Below are 14,111 nucleotides of genomic sequence, written 5' to 3' on the forward strand. Positions count from 1 at the left end.
AGCTTATACCATCTGCTATTCTTCACATTCTAGAATCAGTAGCACAGTAAATACATGCATTTTCTTCTATTAAACGATACGTTCTTTGGTCTATCATCAGTCCTCAGAAAAACTAAATGAGATTGCTGATATACCTATGTTGGGCATGTTTGATACTGGATATTTTGGGCTTGTAAATTTAAAGTTTGAAGGTAAGTGTGCTTGGAACACCTAACAACAGCAGGAAAATGCCAATATAGTCTAGTGATAGAGCCCAGACCAGATGGTTAGGGCTTGTAAGAGGTTTAAATGTCAAAATATTTAAGCATTAAAAAATCCTGTTAGGTAAGGAACTTCAAAACCTGTCAAAACTACACAGCTAATAGCTCTGTAATAAAACATGTCCCTGAGCACAGAGTGGAGGCAAGAAAGAGCTAAAGGTTTTACAACTGCTAGGAAGGATGTTTCTACTGGGACACATGCAGCAGTTACAAAAAATCATCTCTCAAAGGGTCGCATGGGTGGCTCAGTGGGTTCAAGCCTCTGCCTTTGGTTCAGGTCATAGTCTCAGGGTCCTGGGATGGAGCCCTGCATTGGGGTCTCTGCTCAGCAGGCAGCCTGCTTCCGCTTCTCTCTACCTGCCTCTCTGCCTACTTGTGATCTCTGTCTATCAAATAAATAAAATAAAATCTTAAAAAAAATTTATCACATAGTATACAGCTGGCCAAACAGAACTTGTGCCTGATTTGGATATTTCAGATATGGAAATCTTAATTGAATATAGTGGGAGTTTGTTCTTGTTACCAAGGAGAGTACAACTGAACCCTGGAAGGGGACAAACATTATTCACACCTGTAATGAACACTGATCTTACAGCTACTTTATGTTAAGTATTTTACAGTATTTTTTTTTTTTTTAGGATTTCATTTATTTATTTGACAGAGAGAGAGAGAGAGATATCACAAGCAGGCAAGGAGGCAGGCAGAGAGAGAGGGGGAAGCAGGTTCCCTGCTGAGCAGACAGCCTGACCTGGGGCTCAATCCCAGGACCCTAAGATCATGACCTGAGTTGAAGGCAGAGGCTTGACCCATGGAGCCACCCAGGCACCTCGTACTTTACAGTATTTCTAAGAAGACACATAACTTTTTGGACCAGATATATTGCAAATATGCCCCCACTACCAGTTTAGCATACTGACATTACAAGTATTTGAACAGCCTGGCCAAATCTCTAAAAAGAAGGTTCCCAAGCAGCTAATAACCTAGGAAAATGAACAATAGTTAGAGACCTAACAGGATTACAAATAAATGAACATCTGAGTTGAAGAAGAATGAGGAATGCATGGAAACCTGCCAGAGATCTGAAGCTGGAGAACTGAAAGATCAAACAATTCTTTTCTGAAAGGAGAGAGAGAAAAAAGTAGAGTCGAAAGGTTAAATAAAAACAGAAAAATCATTCTTTCCAAAGGAAGTTAAATATATATATGGCAAAGGATAATAGATAAAGTAAGCATGCCCTAACTTACTTAACTCTGATGCCAAGAAAATATCTAAAGTAAATTTCTGATTGCTTTGTGTTGTATAAACAAATGCCCAAAGATACAATCAGGAAAGCTGATTTAATATATAAACGTAGGGCTTCTCTGTTTGAGGGAGTATATCAGATCCACCCAAAGTGCTTTTTTGGAGTTAAGTTTCTTCCCACCACAGCCCCACTAGAGGAGGGATCATGATCTGGAGAGGAAGGGATTTTAACGTTAAAAAATCTCCTCCGGTGATTCTGATTTCCTGGCCAAAGTTTAGATCCACATGTTTATTGGTGATTTACTGAGTCTGTGAAAAGATCAGAGCAGATATTGGGGGGGGGGGGGGGGGGAGGTATCAACCTCTGGAAGACTCTCTCATTCCTGGAGTGGGAGAAGCTACTTAACTGAAAAGGGTCCCCTTCACCTATCAGACTTGTTTGGTACTGGTGGCTGCCTCATAGTCAAAAGAGCGCTGGCAATGAGGAAGGGTCAGAGTAAAGGAAGAGGGGAAGGAGGTTAATTCCACAACTTTTGACAGCTGGAAGCAACATTTCTCCAGGGTGGGAGCCAATATCATAAAGATCTTGATAGATCCCAGGAGGGAATTTCTTAATCTCTGCATAGATACTTTTTTCTTTACTTTTTCCCAGAAAAGGACCTAAAAAGATGAGACAAAGCTGAGAATGAAAACTCAGAAGGGGTTTTCTTGGCTTGAGCAAAAAAGAACTAGAGGAAGAGGAAAAAAGAACTAGAGCAAGAGGAAGGCTGAGAGCCCTTGTATTCAGCATCAGAAAGGAAAGTGGGGTGCCATTGAGAAGTGAGGGTACCACCCAGCTGTGGTTTCTTAAGTCCTACAGGGTCCCCTGAAAGTTCTAGGCTCTGGGAGCCTGTGAGGGAAGATGAGGTGGTGAGAGGCATCTCCATACAATCAGTATATTTCAACCCTAGAGGAGCATAGACAAACTGAATGAAAAATACCTAAGCATGACTTTAGAGAGTTTCACCCTTCAGGGAACTCTTTTTGTAAGATCAGTGCTTAAGCAACGAGGAGGGGGAACAGGGAGGAGATAAGCTAGGACATCACAAATTCCTGTCCTGGAGAAAGACAAGGGAAGGAGGATTCACGGGGGGTCTCTCTCTTTGTTGTGGTGTTTAGGAACTGGATGCATGGAATCCCTGCCTCCTTCTGCTGCTTGGGAGCCAAAGAGGGTCTGGATATAGGCTCAGTTCAACAACCTTCTCCCCCAAATACCCTTCTGACACCACTCCCCACTCCCAGCCATTGCAGAAAAGTGACCCCTTGGTCTTACTCTGTGCCTTCATTGTGGGGTGTGTAGTTGGTGACGAAGTGGTCACAATGGCCCATTTCTTACCCTCTGCTTTGCCTTGACTAAACTTGAGTCAGGCTTCTTTCTTCCCCACCCAATTCTGAATGTCAGCTTCCCTGAAAATCCCAGCAAGTACTAAAATGCAGAACATGTTTCCTTGTCAGCTTATTCCCCAAATCCTGGACCACAGAGACGCATTTCTTGTCAAACCCCGCAGGTCAGTCATGCCTTCTGTCTACTCCCTCTCATCTGCCCAACTTTCCCTCACTGCGTATTCCGCTTTCCATATAAAAGCTTTTTTGTTTGGTTTGAAATGCTTACAGATTTCCGAGATCAGAGCTCTCTCTGTATTGCAATAGTCTTTCTTTCTAATTAAAGTCTCTCCCTATCTAAGTCTGGAATTTTTTTTTTTTTTTTTTTTGACGTTAGTATGTAGTAAAGAGTGATTTCAGGTAAGTCTGAGCCCCCCACTGGTGGCGAATGAGGTCTTGGGGGTCGGGGTTTTTGTGTTTTTTCTTGGGAAAAGCAAGAAGACATGACAGGCACGGCTCTCTTTTGAACTTCAACTTTCCAAAGGAGAATGGATTTATAAATGAGGAGGTTCGAGGCTTTGCGCTCTAGGGGCCGCTGGCAGGGCCAGGGAATTAATTGTTGGTTGAAAAACGCTGTTAGGATCACTGCTAGGGGCCAGGGGGTGTGCTTCGGCACCGTTTGGGGGAGGAGAACAAGGAGTGAGGGATGGGACGGGCGGGGGCACGAGTGGATGGTACGTGAAGAGTTACTGGAAACGGCGCTTCCGTGGGCGAGCTGGGGGTGGGGAGGTGAAAGGTGGTCTCAGCCTCAGCGCGGGGAGGTCGTGGAGCGGCGGCGCGAGCGGCCGGAGCAGCAGCAGCAGCGAGCGGGACGGAGTTAGGACCGCTCGGAGCGCCCAGGTCTCGAGGTAGTGTAAGGTTTGCAAGCCTTCCACTTGCTGGCAGTTGCCGAAGAAGATCTGCTTTTAAGTGAAACGTTCAGGCCACCCCTCCGAGGGCTGCGGCTTCCCGGCTCGCTTCTTTCTCTCTCCCTCCTCCGGCCTCGCGCTCACTCTTTAATTTGCACGCGCCCCTAAGTTTGCCGAAAGCTCGCGGCCACTCGGAGCCGGTCCGGCCAGGCGCTGCGGGCGGGGGCGGGGAGCCCGGGAACCGCAAATCCAGAAGCCTCGTGGGCCATGTATATTTCATCAAACGGACTTCGGGTGCGTCGCGTCTCACAGCCATCAACGCTATGTGCAGTGACATTTCTGACTTGAGTGGAGGAATGCGCGAAGGAAGCCCGGGCGAAATTGTTACTAGAGGATCTTCTTGGCGCCAATGCTAATTGTCCTGATTTATGTCCCTTCTGACTAAGCTCAACGTCTTCATCTGAAATAAAATGAAAGCTGTGCCAAGCGAGGTAGAACCGCCCGGCCGCTGGTTCTGATCCCCGGGAATCAGGAAATCGTCCTGCAGCTTAAAAAAAAAAAAAGAAAGAAAGAAAATAAGAGAGAGAGAGAGAAATAGAAATAGGAAAAAAAAAAAAAAAATCCCCAGTAAAAGTTTAAGGCGAGAAGTGGCAGAGGCAGTGGCGCGAGGAGGCGCGGAGAAGAGCCGGCAAGCGGGGGACTGGGCTGGCAAGACCTCCCGAAGGCTGCGATTTCATTATTAATATCACTATATTTTTGGAGGGAGAGGCACCTTTCTCATCCTCTCTTCCTCTCCGCCCACCCCTGTTCCCTCCCCCTCATCTACCTGTCAAAGTCACTGATCTTTTGCATTTCGGAAGAGGACGTCAACGGGAAGGAATTCCCCCTCTCGGCGAGGGCTCCGAGAGGGGGCGACGCGCAGGAGGCTCCCCCTCAGGGGCCCGCGACGAAGGTAATTAAGCGGCGGGGAGTGGCGGGCCGGCGCGGGGCTCCGGGTGCGCCGAGTGCTCTCCCACCGCGGGCCGAGCGCGAGCGGGACCCCGAGGCTGCGGCGGCGGCGGCGGCGGCGGCGGCTCGGGTCCACACCCCACCCCTCCCGCTCCTCCCGCGCCCCGGAGGACGCTCGGCGGGAGCTGCCGCCGCCCGCCGGTGCGCTGCTCGCGGGCTCTGCTGCCGCGGCCGCCGCCCGAGGCGCACCCGGCTGGGCAGGGCCGCCGCCCCGCGCCGTCGGTCGGCTCCCGGCCGGCGCAAGGGCAAACGGGCCACACGGTAAGTGCAGCCGGCGTCCCCCTCCTCCGGCGACCCGCGCTCTAGTCTTTGCCCCTCTCCCCCGGGCTCCCTCCCTCCGTCCCTCCCTCCGTCCCCCTCCCCCCCTGCGATCCACAGGCGGGAGGGAGGCTCCGGGTGGGCGAGGAACTTTGTGAAGCGCCTTGAGGAGGCAGCGCGCGGAGCCGCGGCGCGCACACAACCCGCACACTCTGACACCCACACACGAGTCTTCCTGGGTGTGCGCCCCGAGCGGGTTAGGGAGGGGTGTGTGTGCGTCTGTGTGTGTGTGTCTGTGTGTCTGTGTGTGTCTGTGTGGCATCCGGAGCCTGGGCGCTGGGTGGGTGCCTCGGTGGACGGACTCACAGGCATCCGGCGCGCTCCCCCTCTCGCACACACACCTGGCCACACAACCAGGCACTGGAGGGTTCTTTTTTCCCTTTTTGCCAGTTGTCTCCGCTTTGGGGAAAAACTTGCCTTCTTGCTGGCCCTGCGGAGCTGGTGGCCACACTGAGAGCTTTTGAAGTCCCCTTCTTTTAATCTCCGTTATTGGTGCAAGATTAAAGCATTACTATCCCATGATGTGCAGCTGGGGAGAAGGGAGAATTGAAAGAGGACCTGACTTGGTGTAGGAATGCTTTGGAATATTTTCTCAGATTCTTTACTGGCATTACTTTAATCGGTGGATGGATTTGGCTAGAGACATTGAATTCCTATCCTCTATGGGTCTGTGGATATCTATATATAATACGAATAATCCCGAATATTATTGGGCCCAAAATAACCAATTAAGTGATTCATACCCGGGAAAAGTTAGATAAAAAAAGAAACTGCGCCCTCTGCTGTTTGTTGTAGTAACCTCACCCGGGTACCTCCACCCCCCACCCCATCCGTTTAGGAGGTTGTCATCTTGCAGGGCTTGCCGGAAAATTCCTAGCGGGGATTTTAAAGCAACTTTATTTGGAAAAGTCGGAGGTTGCGTTCCCATCATCGAATCAGGTATAGATTTCCAGAGAGTAGAAGCTTTTGTTACCCCACTCCTCTTCCATTCTTCTCTCTACTCGGAATGGTAATGGAACCACTCGTTATCATAACAGTTTGTCAATCTTTGGAGTGGAAAATTCTGAGTAAGATTCAGAATTCCACTAAACATATGGTGTATCTGGCAGTAGATTTGCTCTAGAAATAAGGCCCTGTTTTATGATTGAAAATACTAAAAGTTGTCTTACAGAAATGAGGGGAAATTCACCAGAAAGATCTCCAACAAAATCATTTATTCAAATTTACTTAATGGTTAAGCTCCTTAGAAAAAGTTTCCCAGAAATTCACTTTTTCAGAGATGGAGCAAGGCTTTTGTAATTTGTCTAGCCCTTGAGAGCATCTCTAACCTGTGGGGAATTAGCAACCTCAGATTTCATTAAGTATATTGTGTCACTTTGAATGTCTTACCCACCCACCCCCCCTTTCTCTTTGGCAAAGAGAAGGCAGCTCAATAACTGTTCAAGATTCTTTTGGAAGATAAGCAGCTTTCAGTTTTTCATTAAGATAAAATTTGGGTATTTGCATGTGGATCAGGACACAAAGGGAAAAAAATGCATCAAGTGTTTTGCATTTACAGTTGTTCCAGCTTATGTATGTAGGGGATATATTTCCTTTTCTCTTCTGGATACCATGAAATGACATCTATTTCACCACTAAAGATCAACATGAGGGCATTCAGAATTCCATCTGTGGCTATTAATGTGGTTATATTTCCTATTGTGAAATTTAAGAGCAATTGTCTTAAATTTTTGTAAGACAACAGTTTATTTTATTTGCACACAAACCTTTTTTTTTTTCTTTTCTGTTGAGATTTTTGTTTTGTCAGCTTTCACAAGGCATGTGTGTTGAAGTGATTCAGGTTAGCCTTTTTAGGATGACGCTAATGTATTTTGCAGTTTCCTTTTGTATATATTTGCAATTGGCGCAACTACTTGTCTGCTTCTATTACTATTCCAAAAAAATCATGTAATATGTCAAAAAAATTTAAACAATTATGCTTTTATTTGATGTTTTCTAAGTATTGTAATGATTTGGAGAGTTTTAGAGTTACAAGAGCATAAAGTCGCTTGGAAAGAAATAAGATTTCATGCAAATCAGAAAGTCAGTTATTAGGTTAACAAAACAAGTGTGTGTGTGTGTGAGTGTGTGTGTGTGTGTGTGTGTAGATATTATAGGTCAGTAAGAGATATAGTGTACTTTAAAAAAGAATGTTATCTTCAGAATCCAGAGTTTTGTTTCAAAACTTCAGGTGGGTGTAGATTTTCTTAAATGTGCGTTTGAAACCTTGGATGTCTGAACTTGCCTACATAAGAAGGAAAGATTTGTTGTTCTATGGTAATGAAATACCAGATTTCTTCCAGACTTAACTGATTCTGAAATAATTTTATGTATTATCCCATCCCCTAACATCCTGCCAAGTATATGCTATCTGATTTCTCTAATCATTCTTCTCTCATGAGAAAACCGAGATCTTTCAAATTCTAAGGTGTGCTATTTGGTTTTATTAAGAATCTCCTGATAGGCAGTTGCTCATAATACCCAATCAAGGATGAGTAAAATATGTCAATGATGTTTCAGTACTTGTTAAATTCCTTCTATTTTGAGAGACAGCTAACAAAAGGGTAGAAGCAAATGTTTCCCATTTAAGATGACTAGAAAATGCTCTCTTCACAACAATAAATAAATGCAAAAAGCATTCAGTATATCTTAAATATCTCGTCTAGTCAATCTCACTACAACAGTGTTGGAATCTGCTAATTTTGGTAGGTGATAGCATTTGGGGATATCTTAATCTCTTTATACTTTTCACTCAATGAAATGTGATTATAGTGTTCTTTTTGTTCCTTCCCATTCAGAAACGTGCCTATTTATAAAATTTTTAATGTCTATGAGGAATGAGTCAATAGCTGTCTATTTCAGGTGCCCCTGTGTTTATGGAATAAATAGCCTACTACTACCACCCCCACCTCCTAGTGAGATTATATAATAAAACGAATGAGCTAGAGTTAACAGATTTACTGTCAATATTTTCCTCTCAGTTGATGAAATTGGCAATTTTTTTTTTTTTTTTAAAGAATGTAATTGTTTATACTATTGACCACTATTACTCCCATGTACTATTTTGGAAGGCTTCTCTTCTGATGAGAAAAGGCCTGTGAAATTCCTTCTCCAAAGTTATTTCCAGGTGGAAGGGAATTAGCTTCAGAATCCTGGAAAAAGATGTCCTGTGGATGCAAAGCCATGTTATAGCCCCTTTTAGTCCAGATCAATAACATCTGTCAACTTGAGGATATGACATAATTTTATATTTTCATATTGGCTCTGCAAATTTATATATCAGTGAGAGTCTATGGAGTTCTCATAGCATATTAATGGGTATTTTGATTAAAGAGGACTTCTCAGCGCTTTAGTGCACAGGTAGAGATGACGGCATTATTTGAAAACAGTTCGTTCCCAAGGTTTGCAAAGCAAAGAACTGGTACCTGGGGCTGCATGGAGCTCTTCTGAAGCTGCTCACATTTAGGTGATGGGGATACCTGAGGCAGTTTCAAAGCCCCCATTACTTGACAATTAGGTCCGTTATGGGCCAGAAGGGGTTAGTATGGTACACTAACTCCCCAAATATGTCATTGACTGTCCTTCTCATTATCCGTTTGCCAAACTATTTGCTGTGATGACCTAGCTTTTAAGAAGCTGTTGGTGATTTTAACCTGGTTGAATGCATAGCCTGATGGGAACTGGTACCATCAGGCAATAGAGGTTGGGGGCAAATAGTATTGTATTTTCATATCATTTTATTGTCTTCGAAAACTCCGTAATTATACTGAGTAGCAAATTCCCCATTTTGACAGAGGCCTCCTTTCCACTGTGTGTCCTGGAAATTCATAGTTTTAATTTCTTCTTAATTTTAAATTAAGAGGATTTTCTTTGAAGTGTAAGTGGCACTAAAAAAAAGTAAGGAGACCCGACATGAAGAATACATTCTAGATTACATGCTACAAATACAAAAATTAGAATGAAATTAAGCAATTATGTTAAAGAACAGTTTAGTGACCCTCTGCTCCTGATCTGTAATATGCTGTGGTCAATATCTTTTTCTGTGTCAATGGGAGCTCATTAAATGTAAATTCTGCAGACTAACTGAACCATGCCATATTAGTGCTTGCCAAAGCTTGACATTTTTAATACATTAATAATATGTCTGTAATGTAATGGAAAACTATTAATCACAACTGGTTATGTGCCAGAAATTTAAGCTATAATTGGCTGCTTCTTGTCAAGAATGTCTGTCGCACAGTCCTGCAACTGCCTAATATTCAAATATCTTGCACTCCTCTGCATTTTTCCTTGTCAGTTCTCTAAATTTGATCAATGGTATAGTCCATAATTCTGTGTAATGACCATCATTATAATTCTGCTATTTTTTAATGAGAATTCGTTATATTGGGATTGCTGTTGTGTCAAGAAACAGTAACAGGTTCACATACATTTCCTTAGTGCCCAAATTTTCCACTTACATCTATGTGGTCATCCTTTACTCAGTGGTTGCAATAAGGCAAATGTGGATAAAGACAGAGTTACAAAGAATAAATAAATTAGGGGGTAACATTTATTGGTTAAAAAAAAAAGTGAAGGTTAATCTCAGAGCATTCAAATGTATACTTAAGGTCACATTTTAAAAACAGTATTAAAAACTAACTCATAATTTTCATTCAATTCAAACTCAGAGCAGTCCATTCCCAGTCTTTCAAGATTATATTGTTCTTGATAAAGAAGTTGCTATGTATTTGAACCTAAGAATTGAAGTTAATAATTTCTAGTCTAGTAGATTTTACACTCCTTCTGTTGTAATGCCCAGGCCCAGCTCCCCAACAGCCCATGAAAGTGTTTGTTCTTGTTATAATGAAGTAGTAAACACAGTTGAAAAATGAATCTAGAAAATGTGCATTTGTATTATTTTAACACCTTTACAGATTATTAATTGTCAAATTGTTGGACATTTCTGAAAATATCAACTTAGGATGACCACTGAGTCTGAAAAAGCAGAGGGCTGCAGTAGCCAAAGCACATGCTTCTCTGTGATTTCTTTCCCTTTAGTTTAAGATATCAAAATGTGCCCGACACACCTATGTGTTATAAGGAGGAGGCAGATTCAAATCTGCAGTTTATACATGTTTAGACAAACTGCTAATTATTGCTTCATAGGACCTCAAATATTCAACACTTTTCCTAATAGAAAATACCACAAATTACAGCTGTATGATAACATTTTATGAATTGAATATAATGAAAATTGCACTTGCATCCATAAAGCAATTATTATAAATTACTTTGCTATGGAAACACTATTCAGCCATCCAGTGGCATTTCATAGTTTCTGTGGCTGAGTTCATTTCAAGATGGTGCATTATTTAAATATATTGACTTCCTTTTATAAGATTGTTTGAAGATAGCAAACTTCCCTATTTAAAGTGCCTAATGTGAATTAAAGGGTCCGTAATGATATTTTCTAAACCGCAGGCGTTTTTTCGTCCTTTTCCAGTTGTTTAAAAAACAGTTACTGGGACTCTGACAATATGAACGAACTAATTACACAAATACCTCTTTTTTACACCTGGTTTCCAAATATTGTTGTTTGGTTTGACTTGGACAGTGATTTCTAAAGAGCAAAGTTGCCAGTTCACCCTCTCCAATGACTAGGACCCATGCTTGTGGAGGGTGAGTTATCAGCTAAACCAAAGTACTGTTAAACAGTAATTTTTATTTTCTCTTAGAATTAGTGCCATATTATTCTGCTTCATGGCCTGTTAACTCACCCTCAGCTATTTTTATGTGTGCATTTTAAATTGTGTGTTTTACTACAGAGCTTTTAGTTTTAAAGCAGCGTATAATACTCGCCTTTGGGACAAATTCTCTTCTTCTGTTACAGAAAGTAAGTGCAAATGCAGATGTAATGGCTGTAAAAAGATGTAAGAAAATAGAAGATTCTTGTGAAAAGAAAATTTGCTCCTTTGGTTTTATTTTTGAGTATTTTTTTTTTTTTCTAGAGAGCCAAGTTATCTTTATCACTAACTGCAACTAAACAAAAGAGGCTAAATTCTTCCAATATAATGAGCAAATCCAAGGGGACAGCCTTGTGCCAACAATGCTGGTTTTCACTCCAGCTAACAAAAGCTAAGAAATGTACAAGGAATTTAGAGATTTTTAGGGTCTCTTTGCCAATAGACAAAAGGCATACAAGTAGTTGTCACTTTTTTGTCATTGTTATAAAAGCATTCATTTCGCCCATTGTTCTCCTGGAAGATTTTCTAGCACTGCAATTCATGAGAAATGTTTAAATCTAGCTGCTTGCTCTCAGTTTTGTCAAGGTGGAAATATAATTTTTGAAGTGAGGACGTGTAACTCACCTGGGACCTGCACATCTGTCTTTGTTATGGAAGAGTTAAATCCTTCATATCAAGATTCTCCCCAATGTGAGTGATTTCTGTGGTTTGCTCATTCTAGCAAAGCAGCGGAGTAAAGGTTATCCATATTACACCAATTTGCTTTATATTGCATCAAACCTCCCAAATGTCAACATATCATACAGTTTGTAATGCATTGATTCTGGGGCAATAACTCTTACTCTTATTGTTTCTTAAAGGGTGTTGGTGCCAGAAGGAAAGAATGATTGATGAGAAACAAACACCCGGCTATAGACACTCATCCTTTTGCTTCAGATACTGATATCCTGGTGCGTCTGAGCATCCCTCGTGAGCTGTGGGCACCGAGGATCACCCAGGGTTATCGGATGTACAGCAGGGGAGCCATCACTTTGCTAAATCATTCTCTGCCACTGGACATCTTTTACAAACACCAAACCAGACGCGAGTCTAATAGATATGTTCTAGGACAACAAAAAAGCGGCAAGTTATTGTCAACGCCTAACGTCCAAGTATGTTAGGCTTCCACCAAAGTCCTCAATATACCTGAATGCGCACAATATCGACCCTTCGCTTTTAGATTTGGAATCTACATTGAGGTTTCATCCTCTTTTTTTTTTTTTTAAATATACAGACCTACCTACATATAGACATATATGTATATGTAAAATAGACATAGCTCACAGATAATCAAACCCTGCTTTATTACTGCAAAGATTGCCAAGAATTTAGAGATGTATTTGTCAAGATTCCTGTCAATTCATGCCCTTTGGGTTACAGTGTCCTCGGTGATGCAGCCCTACCCTTTGGTATGGGGACATTATGACGTGTGTAAGACTCAGATTTACACAGAAGAAGGGAAAGTTTGGGATTACATGGCGTGTCAGCCGGAATCCACGGACATGACCAAATATCTGAAAGTAAAACTAGATCCTCCGGACATTACCTGTGGAGACCCTCCTGAGACGTTCTGTGCAATGGTGAGGCAACCCTTTTGCATAACTATTTCCTATGAAGTGGGAGTGTGTCGTTTATGTGTGCAAGTGCGGTGAGGGTAAAGACTCGACTCATGCAATGAGCCGAATCTGCGGGGGGCAGATTTGTGCTAATAGATCCTTCCTTCTCAATGGAGGCTGGCTTGCAGGACCTGGAATTACACATTGCAGTGTGACTGATGCACTGAAATGTACCTTCTGTCTTCCTGCAAGTCAAAGCTTCCACTGAGACTGGTGTACTGTATATAAATTATAAAAGAAAAAATTCAACTGAAGGTTAAATTTCAGATTGGAGTCTGGGAATATGATTAGGTCATATGCATCACGGTAAAGGATAAACTCCATTGGTAAACTGAGTTTAAAAACACAAAGGTTTCTCCACATACCTGTATGAGGCCAGCCCCAAATTTTGTAGTTCAAGGCTAGATTAGAGTTCATTTAGAGTTATCCTCATCTGGACACTGCTGGGATGTGGAAGTCTTCGTTTAGGAGATCAGTGAGAAGAGAAGCAAGGAGAGAGGAGCTAATGCCTCCAGAAAAGTCTAATTTGTCAACTTATTTTCACCCCTTATTTTCAAGGGTCACAGTTTTCTATGGGTATTTTAAATATGATTGTTGGAATGTTGAAAATGCATTTGCTGAAAAGTAATGACCTGGGCATACAAATTCAGATACCATCCTTTGATAAGCAGAATTCCAGAATTCATTTTTTTTGTGGTGTACATAAGTCTTGTCCTGGGCAGAGAGTTAAACCCTAGGTGAGAAGGTAACATTGGAGTGATGCATTGAATTTTCACTTAGGATGTGGTTGAAAGTTTACCTAGAAGGTAAGGAGTTTGATGATTAACGTGATGTTAAGTCAAAGTGCTAAAGAATTCAGATAGTATATTCATTTGGTTTATGTCAGTGTTTTTCTTTATTATAGGTGGTCTTTATTTGACACTGGAATTGAGATCCCATTTCTCTCCACAGAACAGATATAATCATATGGCAGATTTTAATAGTATTCTTACCTGACTTTATTATCTTGAACCTGGCCTGGCATTTTCAGGATAGTGAAACTATTAATCAAAGTAGCATCTGTTCACAGTCCCCAGTGAGTTAAATTAGCATAAGATCATCTTAGACCTAGCACTGTAGAAAAGGTTTTGTAACAGGAAAACAATTTTGAGCAATAAAGAGTGTTTTTACCTAAAAGCTAACGGCTTGCCATTTTTCAGAACTGCCTTTGGGGACTGGTTTGAATTATAGTCTAAACCCGATTTTGTGGAGAGTGAGAAAAAGAGCTTGGCTATTAGGTGTCACTATGACTAAAGTGGCCTGAAAGACTAAATATTTCAAAGAGAGGACCCGTCTTTCTGGGAAACAGGTATGCGGTTTGAAAAAAAAAGGGGAAAAAAGCTACGTTTTAGAAACCAGAAACTTCCAAAAGAGGAGTTTATTCCAACACGTTAGCAAAACTATGATAAATCTGTAAAAGAGCAGGGACATTTGTTGGCTTTATAGAAAGGTGTTTGATAATCTCTCATAAAAGGTCAAATTTAGGGTCTCACTGCAAATCTGTGATGCAGTTGCTGGGTAGGTAATAGGTCATGTAGTCTTCTACTCCTCACA

General features: G+C 42.0%; 1 protein-coding gene across 7 annotated transcripts in view; it reads left to right on the forward strand.

The window, feature by feature from the left end:
• The first annotated feature begins 3,561 nt into the window (after nt 1-3,561).
• Nucleotides 3,562-14,111, forward strand: part of NTNG1 (netrin G1) — a 344,202-nt gene continuing 333,652 nt past the window's right edge. For 2 of the 7 annotated variants that reach the window (XM_082688268.1, XM_082688267.1), the window contains exons 1-2: nt 3,565-4,724; nt 11,724-12,482. In XM_082688268.1, the coding sequence (XP_082544394.1) occupies nt 12,237-12,482 (246 nt within the window). In that variant the 5' untranslated portion in view covers nt 3,565-4,724; nt 11,724-12,236. Of the gene's footprint in view, nt 4,725-4,906; nt 5,042-11,723; nt 12,483-14,111 lie in introns of those variants that run through there. The other 5 variants (XM_082688264.1, XM_082688266.1, XM_082688269.1 and 2 more) reach the window with 5 other exon arrangements.

This window comes from Mustela nivalis, assembly GCF_964662115.1.
Source record: "Mustela nivalis genome assembly, chromosome: 10".
Classification (NCBI taxonomy): Eukaryota; Metazoa; Chordata; class Mammalia; order Carnivora; family Mustelidae; genus Mustela; species Mustela nivalis.